Here is a 19358-nt window from a genome sequence, read left to right as displayed (position 1 = left end):
CAGGGGCAAGTGCTTCGTGCTGCCAACGCCTCGTCTATAGCAACGTATGGGCTCCGATCTCTCACCCTCGACTTCGGCCTTCGCTGCATTTTCCAGTGGGTTTTCGTCATCGCAGACGTGGTTCAACCGATCATCGGCTCGGACTTCCTCTCATACTTCGATTTGGACGTCAGCGTGCGGCGGCGCCGCCTCTTAGATGGTAAGACTCGTCTCTCCATCTCGGGAGTCCTCTCCGACATCGCTCCAATGGCCATCCGCATGCTGATACCTTCCTAACCATTCGAAAAAATCTTGGCGAGTTTCCCGGAGTTAACTAAACCGTGCAACCTCACTAAGCCGCCTAAACATACGGTGACACATCACATCGTCACCCGGGGTCCACCGGCAGCCGCTCGACCACGCCGCCTGTTCGGAGACCGCCTAGCTATTGCTAAACGGGAGTTTGACCACATGCTGCAGCTCGGCATTATCCGCCCGTCGTCAAGCGCTTGGGCTTCCCCACTGCATTTGTCGCCAAAGCGTGATCCTGGTGACTGGCGTCCTTGTGGGGACTAACGAGCGTTGAACGCCAAGACTGTCCACGACAGCTATCCTCTACCTCACATCCAGGATTTTACATCGCGCCTCGACGGCTGCACAATTTTCAGCAAAGTGGACCTTGTTAAGGCGTACCACCAGATTCCTGTCGAGCCCGCCGACACACCTAATACCGCCATCACGACGTCCTTTGGGTTGTTTGAATACGTGCGGATGCCTTTTGGACTCCGCAATTCGGCTCAAACTTTCCAGCGGTTCATTTCTGAGGTCACACGGGGTCTTCCTACTGTGTTTGCGTACCTTGACGATGTCCTCATCGCCAGCCGCACACCTGAAGATCATGAGCACCATCTACGCGCTCTGTTCGAACGTCTTCAGCAATACGGCCTCGTTGTGAACGCCTCTAAATGTACTTTCGGCGCATCTGAGCTCGAGTTCTTGGGCCATCCCATATCATCCAAAGGAATACGCCCTCTCGGGTCCCACGTTAAAGCAATTCAGGATTATCCTCAGCCTACAACACTGCGCCAACTACGCCAATTCCTGGGGCTTGTGAATTTTTCCAGGCGCTTCATACCACACTGTGCCGAACTGCTACGACCGCTCACAGACTTCCTTCGGTCGACCGCCGGCCCGTCCTCCGCCATTCCTTGGTCGTCAGAGGCCCAGGCCGCCTTTGCTGCTGCAAAGCAAGCGGTCGCTAACGCCATGCTTCTCATTCATCCACGCAGCAACGCCCCTACTCGGTTGATGCTGGACGCATCCAGCGTGGCCGTCGGAGCCGTCTTACAGCAGTGCATTAACTCCGAGTGGAGACCCTTGTCGTTTTACTCTCGGAAGCTACTTCCTGCTGAGACCCGCTACAGCGTCTTTGGCCGGGAATTACTAGCCATCTACGCTGCAATACAGCACTTTCGGCATTTCCTGGAAGGATGCTCGTTTTACGTGCTGACTGACCATAAGCCACTGGCGTATGTTTTCCGCACTAACTCATCCAAGTACATGCCCCGTGAACTCCGTCATCTGGCTTATATATCGGAGTTCACGACTGACATCCGCCACGTGAAAGGAGCTGACAACACCGCCGCAGATGCCTTTTCTCGTATAGCCGCGGTTGACTCTCCACCGCCAACCATCGACTGGGCCTCATTCGCCTCGGCACAGCAGGATGATAGAAAGCTTGCCGCTTTTCGGGAGAACCCCTGTTCTCTCCGACTACGCCTGGTGCCTCATTCATTATCATCTGAGCGCTTGTGGTGCGATGTCTCAGCTGACCTTCCCCGCCCTTTCGTTCCCGCTTCATTACGACGCTCCGTTTTCCACTCCTTACATGACATCTGTCACCCTGGCATTCGGGCTACTCAACGTCTTCTCACCCAGCGCTATGTCTGGCCCGGAATCAACGGTGATGTGCACGCTTGGACGCGCATGTGCCTGCCCTGCCAGATGACAAAGGTCTCCCGTCATACTAAGACGCCGCCCCAACCTTTCCTTCCACCCGGCCGTCGTTTCAACCATGTTCATCTAGACATTGTGGGCCCTCTACCAGTGTCTCAGGGGTACCGTTATATATTGACCATGGTCGATCGCTTCACACGCTGCCAGAGGCTGTTCCAATTCAAGATATCACAGCCGAGACAGTTGCCCGCGTTTTCATTTCTACGTGGGTATCCCGTTTTGGCTGTCCTGGCACCGTGACAACAGACCGTGGACGTCAGTTTGAGTCCTCGATGTTTACTTGCCTTAATCGCATCCTCGGAGCCAGACATTGCCGTACCACGGCTTCTCATCCCTGCGCCAACGGCATGGTGGAACGCCTTCACCGACAACTGAAGACCGCCTTGACTACCCGCCTCAATAGAGCCACCTGGGTTGATGCCTTGCCACTGGTGCTCTTAGGTTTACGAGCTGTCATCCGGGCAGACCTGTAGTGCTCAACAGCAGAGCTGGTGTATGGCATTTCTCTACGGCTTCCGGGAGACTTCTTCACGTCAACGAAGCTACCAGACCAGCCACAGCAATTCCTACAACGCCTGCTCGACTGCGTTCAAGACCTCCGGCCCACTCCAACCAGACCTTCCGAACACAAGACCATATTCGCCAACCCTGATCTGGCCACTGCAACACATGTTTTCGAGCGCCACGACGCGGTCAGACCATCTTTGACACCAGCCTACGACGGATCATTCCGCGTCCTTCACCGCACCTCCAAAACTGCCACTCTACTTCAGAACGGCCGTGAAGAGACAATCAGCTTGGACCGACTCAAGCCGGCGTACCTGGAGACCGCCCTGAAAGCCTCTCATCTACGACTGATCTTCCGTTGGAATACCACAAACGGCATGTCGCATTACGACTTCCAGTCTACACGGGGGGCCCTGTAGCGCCCTCGTTCGGGCGGCGCGCAAACCGGAGAGCGCGCGATGGCGACAGAAGAAAATAAAGAAGGCGCTAGGCCGTGGCACGTGAAGCCACGGCTCACGTTCCGGGCTGGCATCGGTTATCGTCGTTGAGGCGTGTCTCTCTTTCGCTCCTGTGGCATAAGCCTACAATACTAATATGTAAGAACTGTACCGCTGTCGAGTCCATCATATCTGAATGCCCACGATCTGAACAGGCTAAAAGCAGGTGAATAACCTACCACTTCACGAGACTACCGAACACCACTGAAACTTCGTCTTGCGAGGATTCTGCAACGCCCTGTTCACTTGCGCTTCCTGCCAATATTGCAAGGATTGTTCGCCAGGAGCTGGTAGCCATGGCACCCGCTTCCTCTCAGCCCCCTGTGCAAGAAAACTGGGCAACAGTCTCGCTTAATAAGGGCGTCCTACGTCAGGAGTTTGCTAACTTCGGCGTCTAGGTTTCCCAGCCCACCAGGCACTTGCCGCAGCCTATGAGCACTCCCGTCCACAATGGTGACCACCACTCTGCTCCACTTGTCACTGCGGCAGCTTCCACTCCTCGGTGTCTACCACGCTACCAAAATCCATCTGAGTAGCGCACGCACAATAATCGACCCATGTGCTTTTCTTGCTCTCGAGTTGGGCCTATCTCGCGCCATTGCCACAACAGGTGGTATCTTCGGCCAAGCTTGCCTAATATTCACCACCGTCAGGACCATGGACACTATTCGCAGCCCACTCTTCCGGATGACCATGTTCAGGACCCTTGACCTCGCCGTTCATCTCCACGCTCTGAACCGTCCTACCCTGACGTCGTCGCCCAAAGAAACTGGTCTAGACGCTCGGCATCACCCCAGAGTCGGCCATCACGCTCCCCTCAACGCCGCCGTTCTCCTTTACCGGCTTATTCTGGTCGTTCCCAGGAAAACTGAAGAGGTCAGCTTCTGGTGGTGGCGCTGTTTTGACGACTAGGAACGAAAACCGTCGACCGGCTACAATTGAAGACGCAATTTACTTCGAGTGTTCCTTGATAAACTGGCCGTTACTCCTCTAATTGACACTGGTGCCCAAGTATCTGTTATGAGTTCTACACTTCGATCTCGCCTGAAAAAGGTTCTCACACGTGTTATGATCTCTACTGTTCGAGTGACCAACGGAAGTCGAACATCGGTGCTTGGAATGTGCACTGCCAGCATTACTGTTGCAGGCCATCACACTTCCGTTCTCTTCGCAGTCCACGATGCTTGCCCTCACGTCATTCTTGAAAATGATGTCTTGACCGCCCACTCCGCCCTCATCGCTTGTTCTACCGGTATCTTACGGATCGAAATGCCTTTGTGCACCGATTTCACTCTTCCAAGTTGATCTCGGCTACGATCCGTAGAGTTTCTACGGCTACCGCCCCAGGCTTCTATGTACATTCCTATGTCGCCCTTTCCCCCCGTTCCTGATGGAGACTATCTGGTGGCTATCCTCATTGATTTGACCCTTACGCACCACATCACACTACCACATACTATAGTAATTGTTGCTAACAACACGGCGCTACTTTCTGTGCTGAACTTCTCTACGTCGACTCAAGTTCTTCCCCAAGGCATCACTTTAGCCGATCTTTCCACCCTGGATTACTGTTCGATTTGTTCTTTCACCCCTGAAACCAAGATAATGGCGAAACCTGTCACCACCCCGCAATATAAGGCGTTCCTTGACAAAATGATATCCGGTGACCTTTTACCTTCCCAAGTAGCAGGGCTCCGGGGTGTTCTATATTCTTACCTGGATATCTTTGACATCGACAACTATCCCCTGGGCCGCACAAGTGCCGTAGCCGACCGCATCGACAGTGGCGACGCCAGTCCACTCCCCAAACGCCCTTACCGCGTGTCACATGCTGAGCACCAAGTTATACAGATGGAGGTCAAACAAATGCCCAGCAAAGACGTCATTGAGCCTTCATCGAGTTCTTGGGCATCCCCTGTGGTCTTAGTTAAGAAGAAGGACAAGACCTGGCACTTTTGCGTCGGCTATCGCCACCTGAATGGGATCACCAAGAAGGACGTTTATCCTCTACCCCGAATCGATGTTGCACTCGACCTTCGATCCAGATGCTGGCAAATTTTGGTCAATGACCGCTTCCGCGAAAGGACAGGATTCATCACAACCGACGACCTTTATCAATTTAAGGTCATGCCTTTTGGGTTGTGCAATGCCCCGGCTACTTTTGAACGTATGATGGACTCTCTTTTTCGCGGTTTCAATCGGTCGACCTGCCTTTGTAATCTGGACGATGTAATCGTTTTCTCACCCTCCTTCGAAAGCCACCTGTCTCGTCTTTGGGCAATTCTTGAAGTGTTTCGTTGCGCTGGTCTCCAACTGAATTTGTCAAAATGCGCATTAGGACGCTGATAGATTGAACTACTCGGTCACCTTGTAGACGCCACTGGTGTTCAACCCAATCCCTGAAAAAGTTTGTGCAGTTTGAGAATTCACGGTTCCGCGTTCCACACAAGAATTTCGCAGTTTTATTGGGCTCTGCTCATACTTGCGCGGCTTTGTCTTCAACTTCGCGGATATTTCTAGGCCCCTCTCGGATCTCCTTAAAAAGAATGTGCCTTTTTCTTGAGAGAAGGACCAAGAACAATCCTTCGCGTCACTGATTACCGCCCTTATATCCCCACCTGTGTTGACTCATTTTGATTCAGACACTGGAACAGAGCTTCGCACGGATGCAAGTGGCCATGGCATCAGTGATATATATACTAGCTCAGATACAGATTGGCACCAACCGTGTAATAGCCTACGCTATTCGCCTTCTGTCGCAACCGGAAAAAAATTATTACATCACTGACCGAAAATGCTTAGCCCTTGTTTGGGCCATTGCATAATTATGTACGTATTTATACGAACGTCCGTTCGCAGTCATCACGAACCATCATGCGCCTTGCTGGCTGGCGACACTTGAGGACCCTACAGCATGACTCGGCCGATGGACACTTCGATTACAGGAGTAAACGTTCTCGGTTGTGTGCAAATCTGAAAAGCTGCACAGCGATCCTGACTGCTTATCCCGGCCCTCCATTGATCCACCTAACTCCACAAATTTGGAATCCGATGCCTGCGTTTCAGCCATCACTGACTTTCTGAACGTGGCCGTCGAACAGCGCCGACATCCATCGCTCCTAACTATCATTGACCGCCTTCAATGGTGATATACTGACCCTTCCTTTAGCAGATTGCTGCTTCGAGACAACGTTTTGTGCCACCGCAACTTACACTCAGACGGAACGGAACTTTTACTCGTCGTACCACGTCACCTGTTAAAAGATGTTCTGCGACAATTCCACGACTCTCCAACTTCTGGACATCTAGGAGTCTCCAGAAGTTATGACCGCATTCAACGACGAGTATTCTGGAAGGGTTTTTACTGCTCCGTTCGCCATTACGTCGCATCTTGCGACCTCTGCCAGTGCCGAAAGAAGCCTGCGACTCCCCCTGCCGATCTTCTTCAAGTTCCAGCCGAGCCGTTTTATCGAGTGGAGTTGGACTTGCTAGGTCCCTTTCCTACTTCCACAACAGGAAATAAATGGATCGCAGTGGCCACAGATATTGCCACGCGGTATGCAATCACTCCAGCGCTACCAACCAGCTGCGTGATTGATGTTGCCGACTTCCTGCTCTACGACATTCTTCTCCAGCATGGCGCGTCGTCTGATCTGCTCACAGACCGTGGTCGCTACTTTATATATCGTGTAGTTGATTATCTACTTCGATCTTGTGCTACCCGTCACAACTTCACAGCACTTTATTACTCTCAGACTAACGGCCTTATGCAGCGCCAAAACCGAACATTGACTGACATGATTTCCTTGTGCGTATCTACCAACCACACTGATTGGGACCTAGCTGTGCCGTTCGTCACCTTCGCCTATAATTCGTCGCGTTATGAAACTGCGGGCTACTCCCCATTTTATCTACTCTTCGCACGTCATCTCTTACTGCTCTTCGACGCACAGCTTTCATCAGACCATCCATCTTCCACTTCGTACGTTCAGGATGCCATCAACCGCGCCCTCAAAGCACGCGTAGTATCCCGCGCTTGGTTATCATCGTCACAGACAGCACAAAAGTATCTTTACGACTGTTCACATAGGGATGCTGTGTTTTCTGCAAGGTCTTTTGTTCTCCTGTGGCTCCCATCTCGACGTCTTGGCCTGGGTGAGAAACTACCATCACGATACGCTGCGCCCTACTAAGTCCTTTGTCAGGTCACACCTGTCACCTACGAGATTGCCGCGACCACAAACTAAACGGCTGCTGCACCCAGAATGGAAGTAGTCCACCTTTCCCGTCTCAAGCCCTACAGCGCTGACTCGCTCATTTAACAGGCACCGAGATGGTTCCTTACCGGCTGGGGTGATGCTTGTATGGAACTGTCGCTACGGCACAGCTGAAATGGCACCCAAAAGAAGGAAGACGACAACGCCGTTGTTGTGGGTTACTCTCTTGAGTGTCTCCGTTATCCTGCATGACTGTGCGCTATTTAAGGCGTTAGCAAAGCCCGCATTCGGTGAATAAATCTTCCCCGTACCAATATATTTCATAGACGGGTGGCCAGCGAACGGTTGTCCAGTTTGAGTAGCCATATTTTTCAATCAGGAGACTCGCTAGCACACTCTGCCTGCGCCGGCGCTGCGAGGCCAGAGGAAGAAGGAAGAGAGCATGCTCAATGGGTTGTAAACGCTGCCGGGAGGGATGCCTAGAGGAGAAAGGGAGAAAGCATTTGAGAGGAAAGCGAGCATGAAGAAATGCGCATGCGCAGTATTGGTGGTCACGTCACACACCTGATTGAGCTCGACCATAAAAAGCTTCGCATGTAAAATTAAGAAAGATGCAAGCAAAATAATTATTATATATGTCTGCGAGTGAGTTAGGGTCGAAATAAAACGTCTGCGTGGCAAGCAGGCTTTCTATAGCACCACCACGCCTCTGATTTAGGCTACAGGGTTATTACCTTCCCCTGCTTGAAAATGAAGTGAAAGCAACATAACCATATTATCTGGAGATATCCGTCCCAAAACCAAATTATGACATTGACGGATGCTGTAGTGGAAGGCTCGACAAATATTGATCATCTGTGGATCTTTAACGTCCACTGACACCGCACAGCACACAGGTCTCAACCTTTTCGACACCACAGAAATGCGACCGCCACAGCCAAGATCGAATCGCGACCTTCGTAACAGTCAAAGTAACCTAAATGATATGCAAACACACGCTTCCTTTATAGACACTTCACAATAGAACATGTGGTACCTCAGTAATATTTTGTGGTACAATCTTGCGTTGCCAGCAGGAGTCGCAACATAATGACTTCGTGGTTCAAAGCCGCCCACGCATGAAAAAAAGGCAGACACGTTACTGCATGTATTCTCTCATGACCGAGTAGTGGTGCATTGCAAGTTCCCTAAAATTTCGCGTGCACAATCGCGCGTGCTTTGACGAATGCCAACCTTTACAAAGCATGCCTTTATATGGGAAACATTCGTTGACCAAAGCCATTTTGAATATTCAAAGATTACATTGTAGTAATGCACAATTTGAACTACTCGAGCAACAACACACAATAAAAAGTATGCACTAAGCGCTTGAAGTGTGCACTAGATAAGGATAGCGGCATCGCATACATCTCTTAAAGGTGAACCCTGATTATCCCCTATTTTTCATAGTGGATGAAAATCTTCGAAAGATAATATCGTTATGATAATAATATGCTTTGACGTCTGATGACAATGTATTCTTGTATCATGCAAATTTACTGTCTTTACGTGTTGTATTGTGAAGCCTGAGTAGAGGACGCGTGTGTGTTTAATGAATGAGAGTTATCCGAACTGCACTTGAAGGCAGAAGAAAATATTTTCACTGTATTTCCAACCCCGCCCGTAGCTGTCTGGTAGAATACCTGCTGGCCACATAGACGTCCTGGCTTAGTCCTCACACGTGCGCGGATATTTTTAATAGTTATAGCATTTGCGTCTTTCAAAATTTTCCTTTCCCAGACAAGATAATTTTTCGCTTATAGCTAATGGCGCCGACACTGACGCCAACGCTAGAATTTTCGCGAGAAGAAGCTGTTTAACAAAGTGTTACTAAAATCAAAATTACAGCTAAAAACAAAACCCAAGTTACTTCTGCTTAGCGAACAGACATTCTACCACACAGCCAAGCAAGCTCAAAAAAATGATTTGGGAAAAGACACTAGGTCCTCAATTGTGTCAGTGTAACATATACTTTGGTTGCAGTGCTGTGTATAAATTTTTATACACTGCAAATTTATGCCCTTTCGCTAGAGGCATGACGTCCCGTTGGCGTTAATTATATGCTTTAAAGCCAACCAATGAAGTTTGTGTAGGTAGCACATTAAAATCAAAATTACAGCTAAAAACAAAACCCAAGTTACTTCTGCTTAGCGAACAGACATTCTACCACACAGCCAAGCAAGCTCAAAAAAATGATTTGGGAAAAGACACTAGGTCCTCAATTGTGTCAGTGTAACATATACTTTGGTTGCAGTGCTGTGTATAAATTTTTATACACTGCAAATTTATGCCCTTTCGCTAGAGCCATGACATCCCGTTGGCGTTAATTATATGCTTTAAAGCCAACCAATGAAGTTTGTGTAGGTAGCACATTAAAATCAAAATTACAGCTAAAAACAAAACCCAAGTTACTTCTGCTTAGCGAACAGACATTCTACCACACAGCCAAGCAAGCTCAAAAAAATGATTTGGGAAAAGACACTAGGTCCTCAATTGTGTCAGTGTAACATATACTTTGGTTGCAGTGCTGTGTATAAATTTTTATACACTGCAAATTTATGCCCTTTCGCTAGAGCCATGACGTCCCGTTGGCGTTAATTCTATGCTTTAAAGCCAACCAATGAAGTTTGTGTAGGTAGCACTAGCCAGGGCTAACATTCTGAAAAGTACAAGGGCTACATATAGGCTGTCTTTTTCTTGTGTTCGTAATACCCACGCTGCTTTTGACATTGTTCGGCTACTGTAAAGAACTGATAATTGAACACGTATACTACTCTTCAACATGTGTTTCTCCATACAACAGCATTTACCGTCATTTGTTCTCAAGCTTAGCGTTATTTCGTAACGTTAGCTCAATACAAAATTAGACAATAGTAACCTTCCACGTTGAGCTATTTTGCATCACATCGATGCCCACTGTTCGATAGATCAGGCACAACGTTCAAACACATGGCTACTACTGGTCTCACATGTTTTTCTCGCACATCAGGCATACGATATGAGGTTGTTGGGTTTGACTTTGCCATAATATCAAACATGACAAGGTCGACAGTGACGGGCAAGTTAACATGGAGTTTCATAGAATGGCTGTCGCAATAGAAGAACTTATGTGGCTTCACTCATTTTTGGGCTTTCTTGTGCTTGTAATCTGGTTGGGAGCTATCGCGCACTCAGATTAGGACGTGATCTATGGGTTTAATTTGTGTATACGTACTACACAGAACATGTGGCACGCCTTTGAAAAGGTTACGATGACTCATAGTTGCACTGTGTAACACTAATGAAGGAAAAGTCAGCCGCTTGTATCCAGTGTAGGGATTTAAACAAAAAACTGTGATAAACAAACAAAACATAGCTTCACGCAAGATTCTCGATGATTCGCTCTATGGTCTGCTTTTTACAGGAGGAGTTCCAATGCGCCTGCAGTGAGATCACTAAGACAAAAGGGGAACCCATTGCATTTTACGACTATATCATGCCTTGCGCGTCCAACAACATATCGGCCATTGTGTACGGCCGCCGCTTTTCGTACGACCATCCAGCACGAGCCGAAATCAACAGACTAATCAACGATATGCTTGCTGCCATAAGTTTCGGCCGCATTTACCAGCACAACCCACTCTTCGTCGCAGCAATCACGAAAAGGATTCCTGGCACACACGTCAACCTCGTTCGTCAAAAGGTGGATGACTTGGCTCTCTACGCATAGTGAGTACAAATGACGGCCCACTTCAGTCTCGGCTGTCTTGCCTGAATCCAATCTCGTAGTAAATTTATAACGCACGCGCATGGTTCTGTGATCTGAGCAGATCGAGTGCTTCCAGTCTAATTGAGTGTTCTTGTGTCTCGAATGAGCAGAATTCTAGACTGCTAATATCTCTCTCGCCCACACTTCAAGGTTTTACCTCCACACATGATTTTATTTGGTTATCTTGCATGGAGCAGCACGAAAGAATTATACCCACGACTGCGAAGTGTCATTCAATCGCCTAGTCAATCTAGATTTTCTAAATATTGAGTGGATAACTTATTCAGTGGCATCCGCATCATTTTATTTTGAAAACAAAGTAACGAACTGCGTGCAGTGACACATAATCACGCACACGAATGACATCTACAAAGTCCTATCGATGACAATAAGAGCACCAACATTGTAGTCCGTGGAAAAGAGCCCTTAGAACAATAAGGCGTGCTTCGTGGCGGCTGCGGCAAGAACCAGTGGAAGAGAAACCACGTTGTGACAACCGGTCACCACTGCCACTTCAATGAATGCGGACGCAACACGGCTGCCGAACGGCCGCCGCTGGCCGCTTGTGATGCCAAATGGCCTGATACAATTGTTTATTGTGATGATAAGGCGGAAATACCACGCCGGCCTGGGTGGTGTGTTGTTTACAGCGATGTCCAGCATAGCGCTGTTAACCTTTGTGCAACCCTAGTTTGTTGACCTTCTGGAGATCAATTTGCAATGGTGTGCTCGTGGTTGGATACGGGTAGAGCTATTTTTTTTTTCAATGACGGCGTGAAAGCCATTTAGGTCAGCCACAAGAAGTGCCCAGGCTGGCGGTCTTTGGCAATAAGAAAGCAGGCCTGCATGAAAAACACACTTTGAGATTCACCTGGGTACGTGTGCGTAATGCACGAAACGTAGAAAAAGCGAAGTACTGACGAAAAACTTCGCTAGGTCCCAGGTGTTGTAGGGGGTGATTTTATGCAAAGCAGTCAGTAAGCAGCAGAATACGCCTCGTATTTGTCCATTGTTACCGAGCCGCAACTGAGTGGTTGATGAGTGCAAATTACTGAGCTAAAAGATTTTGTGACACGCTATAGTTACGTCAAGTTATTCATACCAATACTTGTCACTCGGCCACATGATAAACGTATACCCCCTTACCATGACAAGTCTAGCCAGCTCCACACCGCGAGAACTGTACAATATGCAAAGCAGAGTTGAGAACTCGCCTGCTCTCATTCACACTTGACTACTACTGTTCCAAATAAAATTTACATGTTCAACTGTACTTCTCGGCGCTCGGCTTGCTTTCGAGTCTTTTGGGGGGGAGGGGGGGGCGTTAGTTTGAATTCGCAGTAGTCTATCCTCTGCCTCTTTCTTCTCGCATTCGCTCGAGCTTCGTCGCATAGGAGAACACAAGCATCCTTCGTGTACTCTCGTTGTCACGGGCGAACAAGCGCTATGCTTGATATGTGGGGTTTATTGCCCCAAAATCACCATATTATTATGAGAGGCGCCGTAGGTTAATGACGATTTTGTTTTTGGTTTCGCCACAGACATGGGGAGAATTTCAATAATTCGCAGCTATTACTACAAACCGCTTTTTTGGAATCTTAAAGTGTCAATTGGTTCTTTGCATGCACAACGATTCTCGCATTTGGCCTAACGGCCTAACTCCACTAAATTATTATGTTAATTATTTTAACTTTTCTAATTACCTTTCCAAATCACATCTTCAACCGTCGTAATATGCCTGCCACAATATGAAAAACAAATGTGGAAACAGCGAGTAAATAGCACCTTTTCCTGATATTTAAAGAGTATTGTACACACTTCTTGAAACACCCTGTACTTGCAACAAGTTTCGACAGACTCAGCAGCAGACGCGAGGTAAGAATAACGAATGTGGCACTAAAATGAGCCCATTTCATGCTTTTGGCGGCGCGAAATTAGTGTAGTTAGAATGTGTGGTTGATGATCTATGCTATCTGTTCTTGTGTTCCAACTCATTCCGTTCGGAATAATTAGCACGTGAGCGTAAATCAAAAGCTAAAAAGCCAAACAGGCATTATCAATAATACAGTAGATATAATAGCCTCTTTTTTATCTCACAGAACAGGTCTCCGCGGTATAAGAAAACATTCTTGCAGATATTGTGATGGGGCGAGGTCTATAGGCTTACAGGATAGCGTCCACCGAGAATCGGCAGCCGAACAAGATGTCTGAGTAGCCTCTCGCGCAAGTGCCTAACGCACAGGCGTCTTCTTCATCTTCGCAAACTGCCACGCTTGCTCTTGTCGATGATGCACCGTAACACCATTCCCCTGCGGCGGAAGCGTCGTCACGGCGCTTATTACGGCGGCGACGAACGAGGAGGGTGATACGGTTTGAGTCTGAAAACGAGTACAACGTCTGTCTGGAGTGAGGGGGTTGAAGAGGCATTGTTTAGGGGTGCGATCTCGTAGCTCACGTCACTAAGTTGTCGTAACACTTTGTAGGGGCTATGGTAGTGTAATAGTAGCTTCTCTGATAAGCCGACTTGGCGGTTTGGTGTTCAGAGAAGTACCAGAGACCCCGGCGAAAAGTGCACGCTTTGGTGGCGACTGTCATAGAAGTCTTTTTGGTGCACTTGCGACAAGTGCAGCCGATCACGGGCAAGCTGACGGGCTGCATGGGCTCGAGAAACGACATCGCTGGCGTACTCAGTAGACACGGGGGCAGGCGAAGGAAGAAGCGTGTCAAATGGTAATGCTGGATGTTGACCAAATAGCAAATAAAACGGCGAATAACTAGCTGTGTCGTGTCGTGAAGAATTGTACGCGAACGTGACAAAGGGGAGTGCTTTGTCCCAGTCACGGTGATCTTGCAAAACGTACATTGACAGCATCTGCGTCAGCGTTCGGTTCAGACGCTCGGTCAATCCATTTGTCTGTGGATGATAAGCGGTGGTAAGCTTGTCATCAGTGGAGCAGGCGCGGAGAATGTCATCCGCAACACGTGAAAGAAAGTAGCTTCCTCGATCAGTAAGCAGCTGCCGCGGAGCGCTGTGATAAAGAATGACTTCATACAAGAGAAAGTCAGTGACGTCAGTGGAATAGCTTGTCGGCAGTGCTTTAGTGATGGCAAAGCGTGTGGCGTAGTCTGTGGCGACTGTAGCCCTTTTATTTCCGGAGGTGGACGTAGGAAACGGGCCCAACAGGTCAAGGCCAACACGGAAGAATGATTCCGTCGGTATGTCAATGGGCTGTAGGAGGTCAGACGGTAGCACAGAGGGGCGCTTGCGGCGTTGGCAGCCGTCGCAAGGAGTGACGTAGAGAACCACAGAACGACACAGTCCGGGCCAGAAAAGGCGACGTCGCACAGGATTGTAGGTACGAGAGACACCTAGGTGACCGGCTGTAGGTACGTCATGTAGTTGTTCGAGAACGCTGGTATGCAGGTGATGGGGAAGCGCGAGTAGTAATTCCGGGCCATCAGCGTTGAAGCTGGGACGGTACAGAATGTCGTCGTGCAGTTCGAACAGGTGAACGGAAGGGTCTGTTGGAGCAGAGGTCAGACGCTCGATGATGAAGAGTAACGACAGGTCACGTCGCTGTTCGGTGGATATAGCACCCAAAACGTGGATGGAGTCTGAAACGCAGGGGTCTGAATCAAGCTCTGTCAAGTCGGGCGTTTCAACCGGATAACGTGACAAACAGTCTGCGTCTGTGTGCAGGCGTCCCGACTTGTAGTGGACCACGAACAAGTAATCTTGCAGACGAAGCACCCAGCGACCGACACGTCCAGATGGGTCCTTTAGCGATGACAGCCAGCAAAGAGCGTGGTGGTCCGTAACAACGTAAAAAGTTCGGCCATACAGGTAAGGCCTGAATTTCACCACGGCTCACACTAAAGCTAGGCATTCACGCACAGTGATGGAGAACTTCCGTTCGGCAGGTGAAAGAAGACGACTGGCGTAAGCAATCACGCGGTCCTTCCCGTGCTGTCGTTGGCCAAGGACCGCTCTAATTCCATGGCCACTGGCATCGGTCCAAAGCTCTGTAGGTGATGCAGGGTCGAAATGGGCCAGTATTGGTGGCGTCGTCAGCAGATGGATAGGAGCCGAAAAGGCGTCCGCTTGCTCTATGCCGCATGCGAAGGGAACGTCCTTCTTTAAGAGATCAGTAAGCGGTTGAGCGATGTCGGCGAAGTTGCAGACAAACCGACGAAAATAGGAACATAGCCCTACAAAACTTCGGACGTCCTTGGATGAGCGTGGTTCAGTAAATTGTTGTACTGCTCGCACCTTTTCGGGATCTGATTGAACACCATCGGCATTGACAAGGTGGCCGAGTATGGTGATTTGGTGACGTCCAAAATGGCATTTTGCAGAATTGAGCTGGAGAGCAGCACTTCGAAAAACATCCAGAACGGCTGAAAGACGTGTTATATGGCTTTCAAAGGTAGGTGAAAAGACGATGAAATCGTCCAAGTAACATAAGCAGATGGACCACTTATATCCTCGGAGAAGGGAGTACATCATGCGCTTGAAAGTTGCCGGCGCATTAAACAGTCCAAACAGCATGACTTTGAACTGGTAGAGGCCGTCGGGCGTAACGAAAGCGCTTTTTTCACGATCCATGGGGCCGACGGAAATTTGCCAGTAGCCGGACCGAAGGTCGATAGACGAAAAGTTTTGGGCACCATGGAGGCAATCGAGGGCGTCATCAATCCAAGGCAAAAGGTAGACATCTTTGTGGGTCACTTTGTTTACATGGCGATAGTCCACGCAAAAGCGCCCGCTGCCATCCTTCTTCCCAACGAGCATGACTGGGGAGGCCCAGGGGTTGGATGAGGGTTCTATTACGTCTTTAGTAATCAATTTGTCCACTTCATTCTGAATTACATGGCGTTCCTTGTGAGATACGCAATATGGACGCCACCGTATAGGACTGGCATCACTAGTTTTGATCCGGTGAGTCACTGCAGTTGTTTGGCTGAGAGGGCGGTGGTCAAAGTCGAAAACGTCTCTATATGATGTTAGTAGACTACGGAGGCTGGCAGCTTGCGCTGCAGTGAGGTCGGGAGCAATCATCTTGTTAATGTCATCTGCAGGCAGAGTGTAATTGCGGCCAAGACAGGGGGATATTGTATCGAAGTCCAAACCAGTAACGTTGCAGCTGTCAAGTGGAAGTAGCTTGGCCAAAGACATGTCTTGCGTAATAACTTGAGTCAAGAGATTCCCGTTGAGTAGTGGTATAATCCCTGTATTATTAGCGACGGCGACAACAGTGTGAGCAAGGGCGGCGTCTCGGGCCATCAGTACGTCGACTATAGGAGTGACGAGGTAGTCACCATTGGGCACATGACGTGAGCACGACAAAGTGACATATGTAGCAGCATGCGGAGGCAAGCGAACGTGGTGACGAGAGCATAAACGGGGAGAATAGTCAGCTGGAAAATCGGAAAACTGCGGCAGTTCAAGCTGAAGAGCACCAGTGGCACAATCAATGAGCGCCGAATGACGTGATAGGAAGTCCAAACCAAGTATTAGGTCATGAGAACACATTTCAATGACGGCAAACTGAACTAATGTAGGATGATCGGCAATGGACATACGGGCCGTGCACATCCCTTGAACGTCAGGGGTCCTCCCATCAGCGACGCGAAGTGTGCGGGAAGCGGCAGGCGTGAGCACTGTATGTAGGTGTCGGCCAAGGTTTGCGCTCATTACAGAAATGTGCGCTCCAGTATCTATAAGGGCAGAAATAGCCACACCGTCAACGTCAACGTCTAACAAACTTTGTCTTGTCGGAAGCGTCAAGAGAAGATTTGTGGAGGGAGTCGAAAATGCAGCGTCACCTCCGGGCGCTGCACCGTTTATTTTTCCGGGTAGGCAAGAGCGGGGTTGAATGGGGACGACGGCCTGCGAGTCTGCGGTGAGCGAGACGACTGGCGACGTCCTGGAGGAGAACGCGACTGACGACCATGCGGTGACGGAGATCGGCTGTTGAACCTTCTGTATTTGTTTGGCGGAGAAGGCTGCGCGGCAGATGCGAAGCGGGTGCTGTCCTGTCGGTAGTGAGGTTGAGATGAAGGCCGAGGTGGCGAGGACCAGCGGTAATTGCAGTAATGGACGACATAACCGATACGGTGGCAATGAAAACAAATTAGTCGATTGTCGACGGTTCTCCACGCAGCAGGGTCGCGAGATGGGGCCGTAAACTGCTGCTCGTGATAGGACGAGGGTGGACGCCATGGAGCTCGCTGCGGTCTGGGCAAAGCGCACACCGAGGGAATACCTATGCTGGCGAGTTCTTGGCAGACGATGGCTTGAACCATGTTAGCAGTGAGTGGGGTGGTGTCACTTGCAGCGGTGTGAACCGGAGCAGAGGCAATGGCTTCAAGTTCAGGCCGTACAATTTGGGTCACCTGATCCGATGAATCTAGAGGTGGTGGCTGTGTTCTTGCACGGTCTTCGCAAGACGACGTTGCAGCCGTATTAGGAAGGCGGGTAAACACGCTGTTAATTCGCCGGATCTTCGCTTGCTCAAAGCACATACAATCTTTTATAATGGCGTCCACTGTAGAAAAATTATTGCAGATGAGGAGGTTGAATGCGTCATCCGCAATCCCCTTAAGAATATGTCTGACCTTGTCAGCCTCCGGCATCTCGGCATTGGCTTTGCGACACAACAATAACACATCTATATAGGAGACGTAAGACTCGGTCGAGGTCTGCGCCCGAGACGCGAGCATTTTGTTCGCGGCCATTTTTCTTCCAATCGGCTTTCCGAACAGGTCCAACATTTTCTCCCTGCACACTGTCCAACTCCCATGTTCTGTTTCATAGTTCGCATACCACGATTTGGCGGTTCCCCTAAGATAGAATAACAGGTTCGCCAGCATAAGAGTCGGACCCCATCGGTATCGAGTACTCACACGTTCGTACTCTGCCAGCCAATCTTCAACGTCAACTTCATCTGGATCGCCGGAACCGCTGAACGTGCCAGGATTCCGCGGGGGTTCGAGCACGAAAGTTGAGATCGCAGAAGGAGATGTAGTTAACGCATCATCTCCGGCCGCAGGAACACCAGGAGCAGATGCAGGCGCCGTACTCTCCGTCATCGTTGTGGAATGACCCTTCAAACGTCGGCCGCTGCGAAGTTCCGTTGCGAGGTGGTTGCCCAGCACTTCCACCAAATGTGACGGGGCGAGGTCTAGGCTTATAGGATAGCGTCCACCGAGAATCGGCAGCCGAACAAAATGTCTGAGTTTCCTCTCGCGCAAGCGCCTAATGCACAGGCCTCTTTTTCATCTTCGCAAAGTGCCACGCTTGCTCCTGTCGATGATGCACCGTAACAATATATCCTGGGTTCAAGATTTTTATAAGAGAAATAATACTTGTAGTTAATAGATTGCAGCAGTTATGAATTCATTGAAAATATATTAAAGCGGGTGACAAATACCCCGGTAATATGTTGATTCGAAACCCACAACCTTTTGAAGGAAGCCTCTCATGTTATACTAATTACGTTGTGACGACCAGGTCTTCGCGCTGGGTATTTCTGCACGTGTATTCACATGTAGAGTTATAGCATGTTGAATACCAGCAAGTGAGAGTGGAACACTCTTTTTTCCCAACGAGCTGATTTCCACACACAATTTGGCCAACCGCGTATTAGTTTAAAATTTTTTTTATTAGGAATAAATGAATTGTTTTTATGCAAACCAACCTTATGGGCTTGAATAATTGCGATGAGGAACGTAGGGTGAATACCATATACGTTTTGAAATCGAAATGGCATATTTACACTAGTAGACAAAACAGAGCTAAATATAGCCGTTGAATTTAGCGTCGCTGAAGGCAGTTTCTAATGAAGTAAAGAATTTGGTTAGCCCTATCACTTTACAGATATCTATTACGTACCCCAGTACCGCAGCGGTCTATTCAAGAACACAAAGTTGCATTTTCTAAGTGGTTGGGAAAATAGCACGCTTGACAGTAGTGCTGTGTCACCATGTGCAAGTTTACCCGGTGAATTTCTCCATGGCAGTATCACGGGCACTTGACTATTTATAAGCAATATTCATGCCAATAATATTGAGATCAAAATAACGAAACTTTACAGGACTGAAAATAGTATCTTTGTGGCTGACAATACGTGAATCTATATAAACAACAAAGCTTTTTATTCTGTCATTTGTCCAATATCTGTGAATGTCTGCGGTGATATGCATAAAAACTTTTCTTTATATCTTATGGCAATATTAGCTATTTTATTACCAATATACTGAGGAACCCATCAGTATTCAGGGCCGAAGCTTCTGATGGTGTAGGGCTGTCCAGCCCTGTCATGTAGCTAGCACAGCATATCCACAGACAGACAG

General features: G+C 48.9%; 1 protein-coding gene across 1 annotated transcript in view; it reads left to right on the top strand.

The window, feature by feature from the left end:
* Positions 1–19358, top strand: part of LOC119168129 (cytochrome P450 2C23) — a 94223-nt gene that overhangs the window by 31161 nt on the left and 43704 nt on the right. The window contains exon 4 of the mRNA XM_037419540.2: positions 10659–10963. Within this exon, the coding sequence (XP_037275437.2) occupies positions 10659–10963 (305 nt within the window). The remainder of the gene's footprint in view (positions 1–10658; positions 10964–19358) is intronic.

The sequence above is a fragment of the Rhipicephalus microplus genome, chromosome 6, assembly GCF_043290135.1.
Source record: "Rhipicephalus microplus isolate Deutch F79 chromosome 6, USDA_Rmic, whole genome shotgun sequence".
NCBI classification, from domain to species: domain Eukaryota; kingdom Metazoa; phylum Arthropoda; class Arachnida; order Ixodida; family Ixodidae; genus Rhipicephalus; species Rhipicephalus microplus.
Note: the sequence above shows the minus strand (reverse complement) of the source record. Positions and strands in the feature narration are given on the sequence as shown.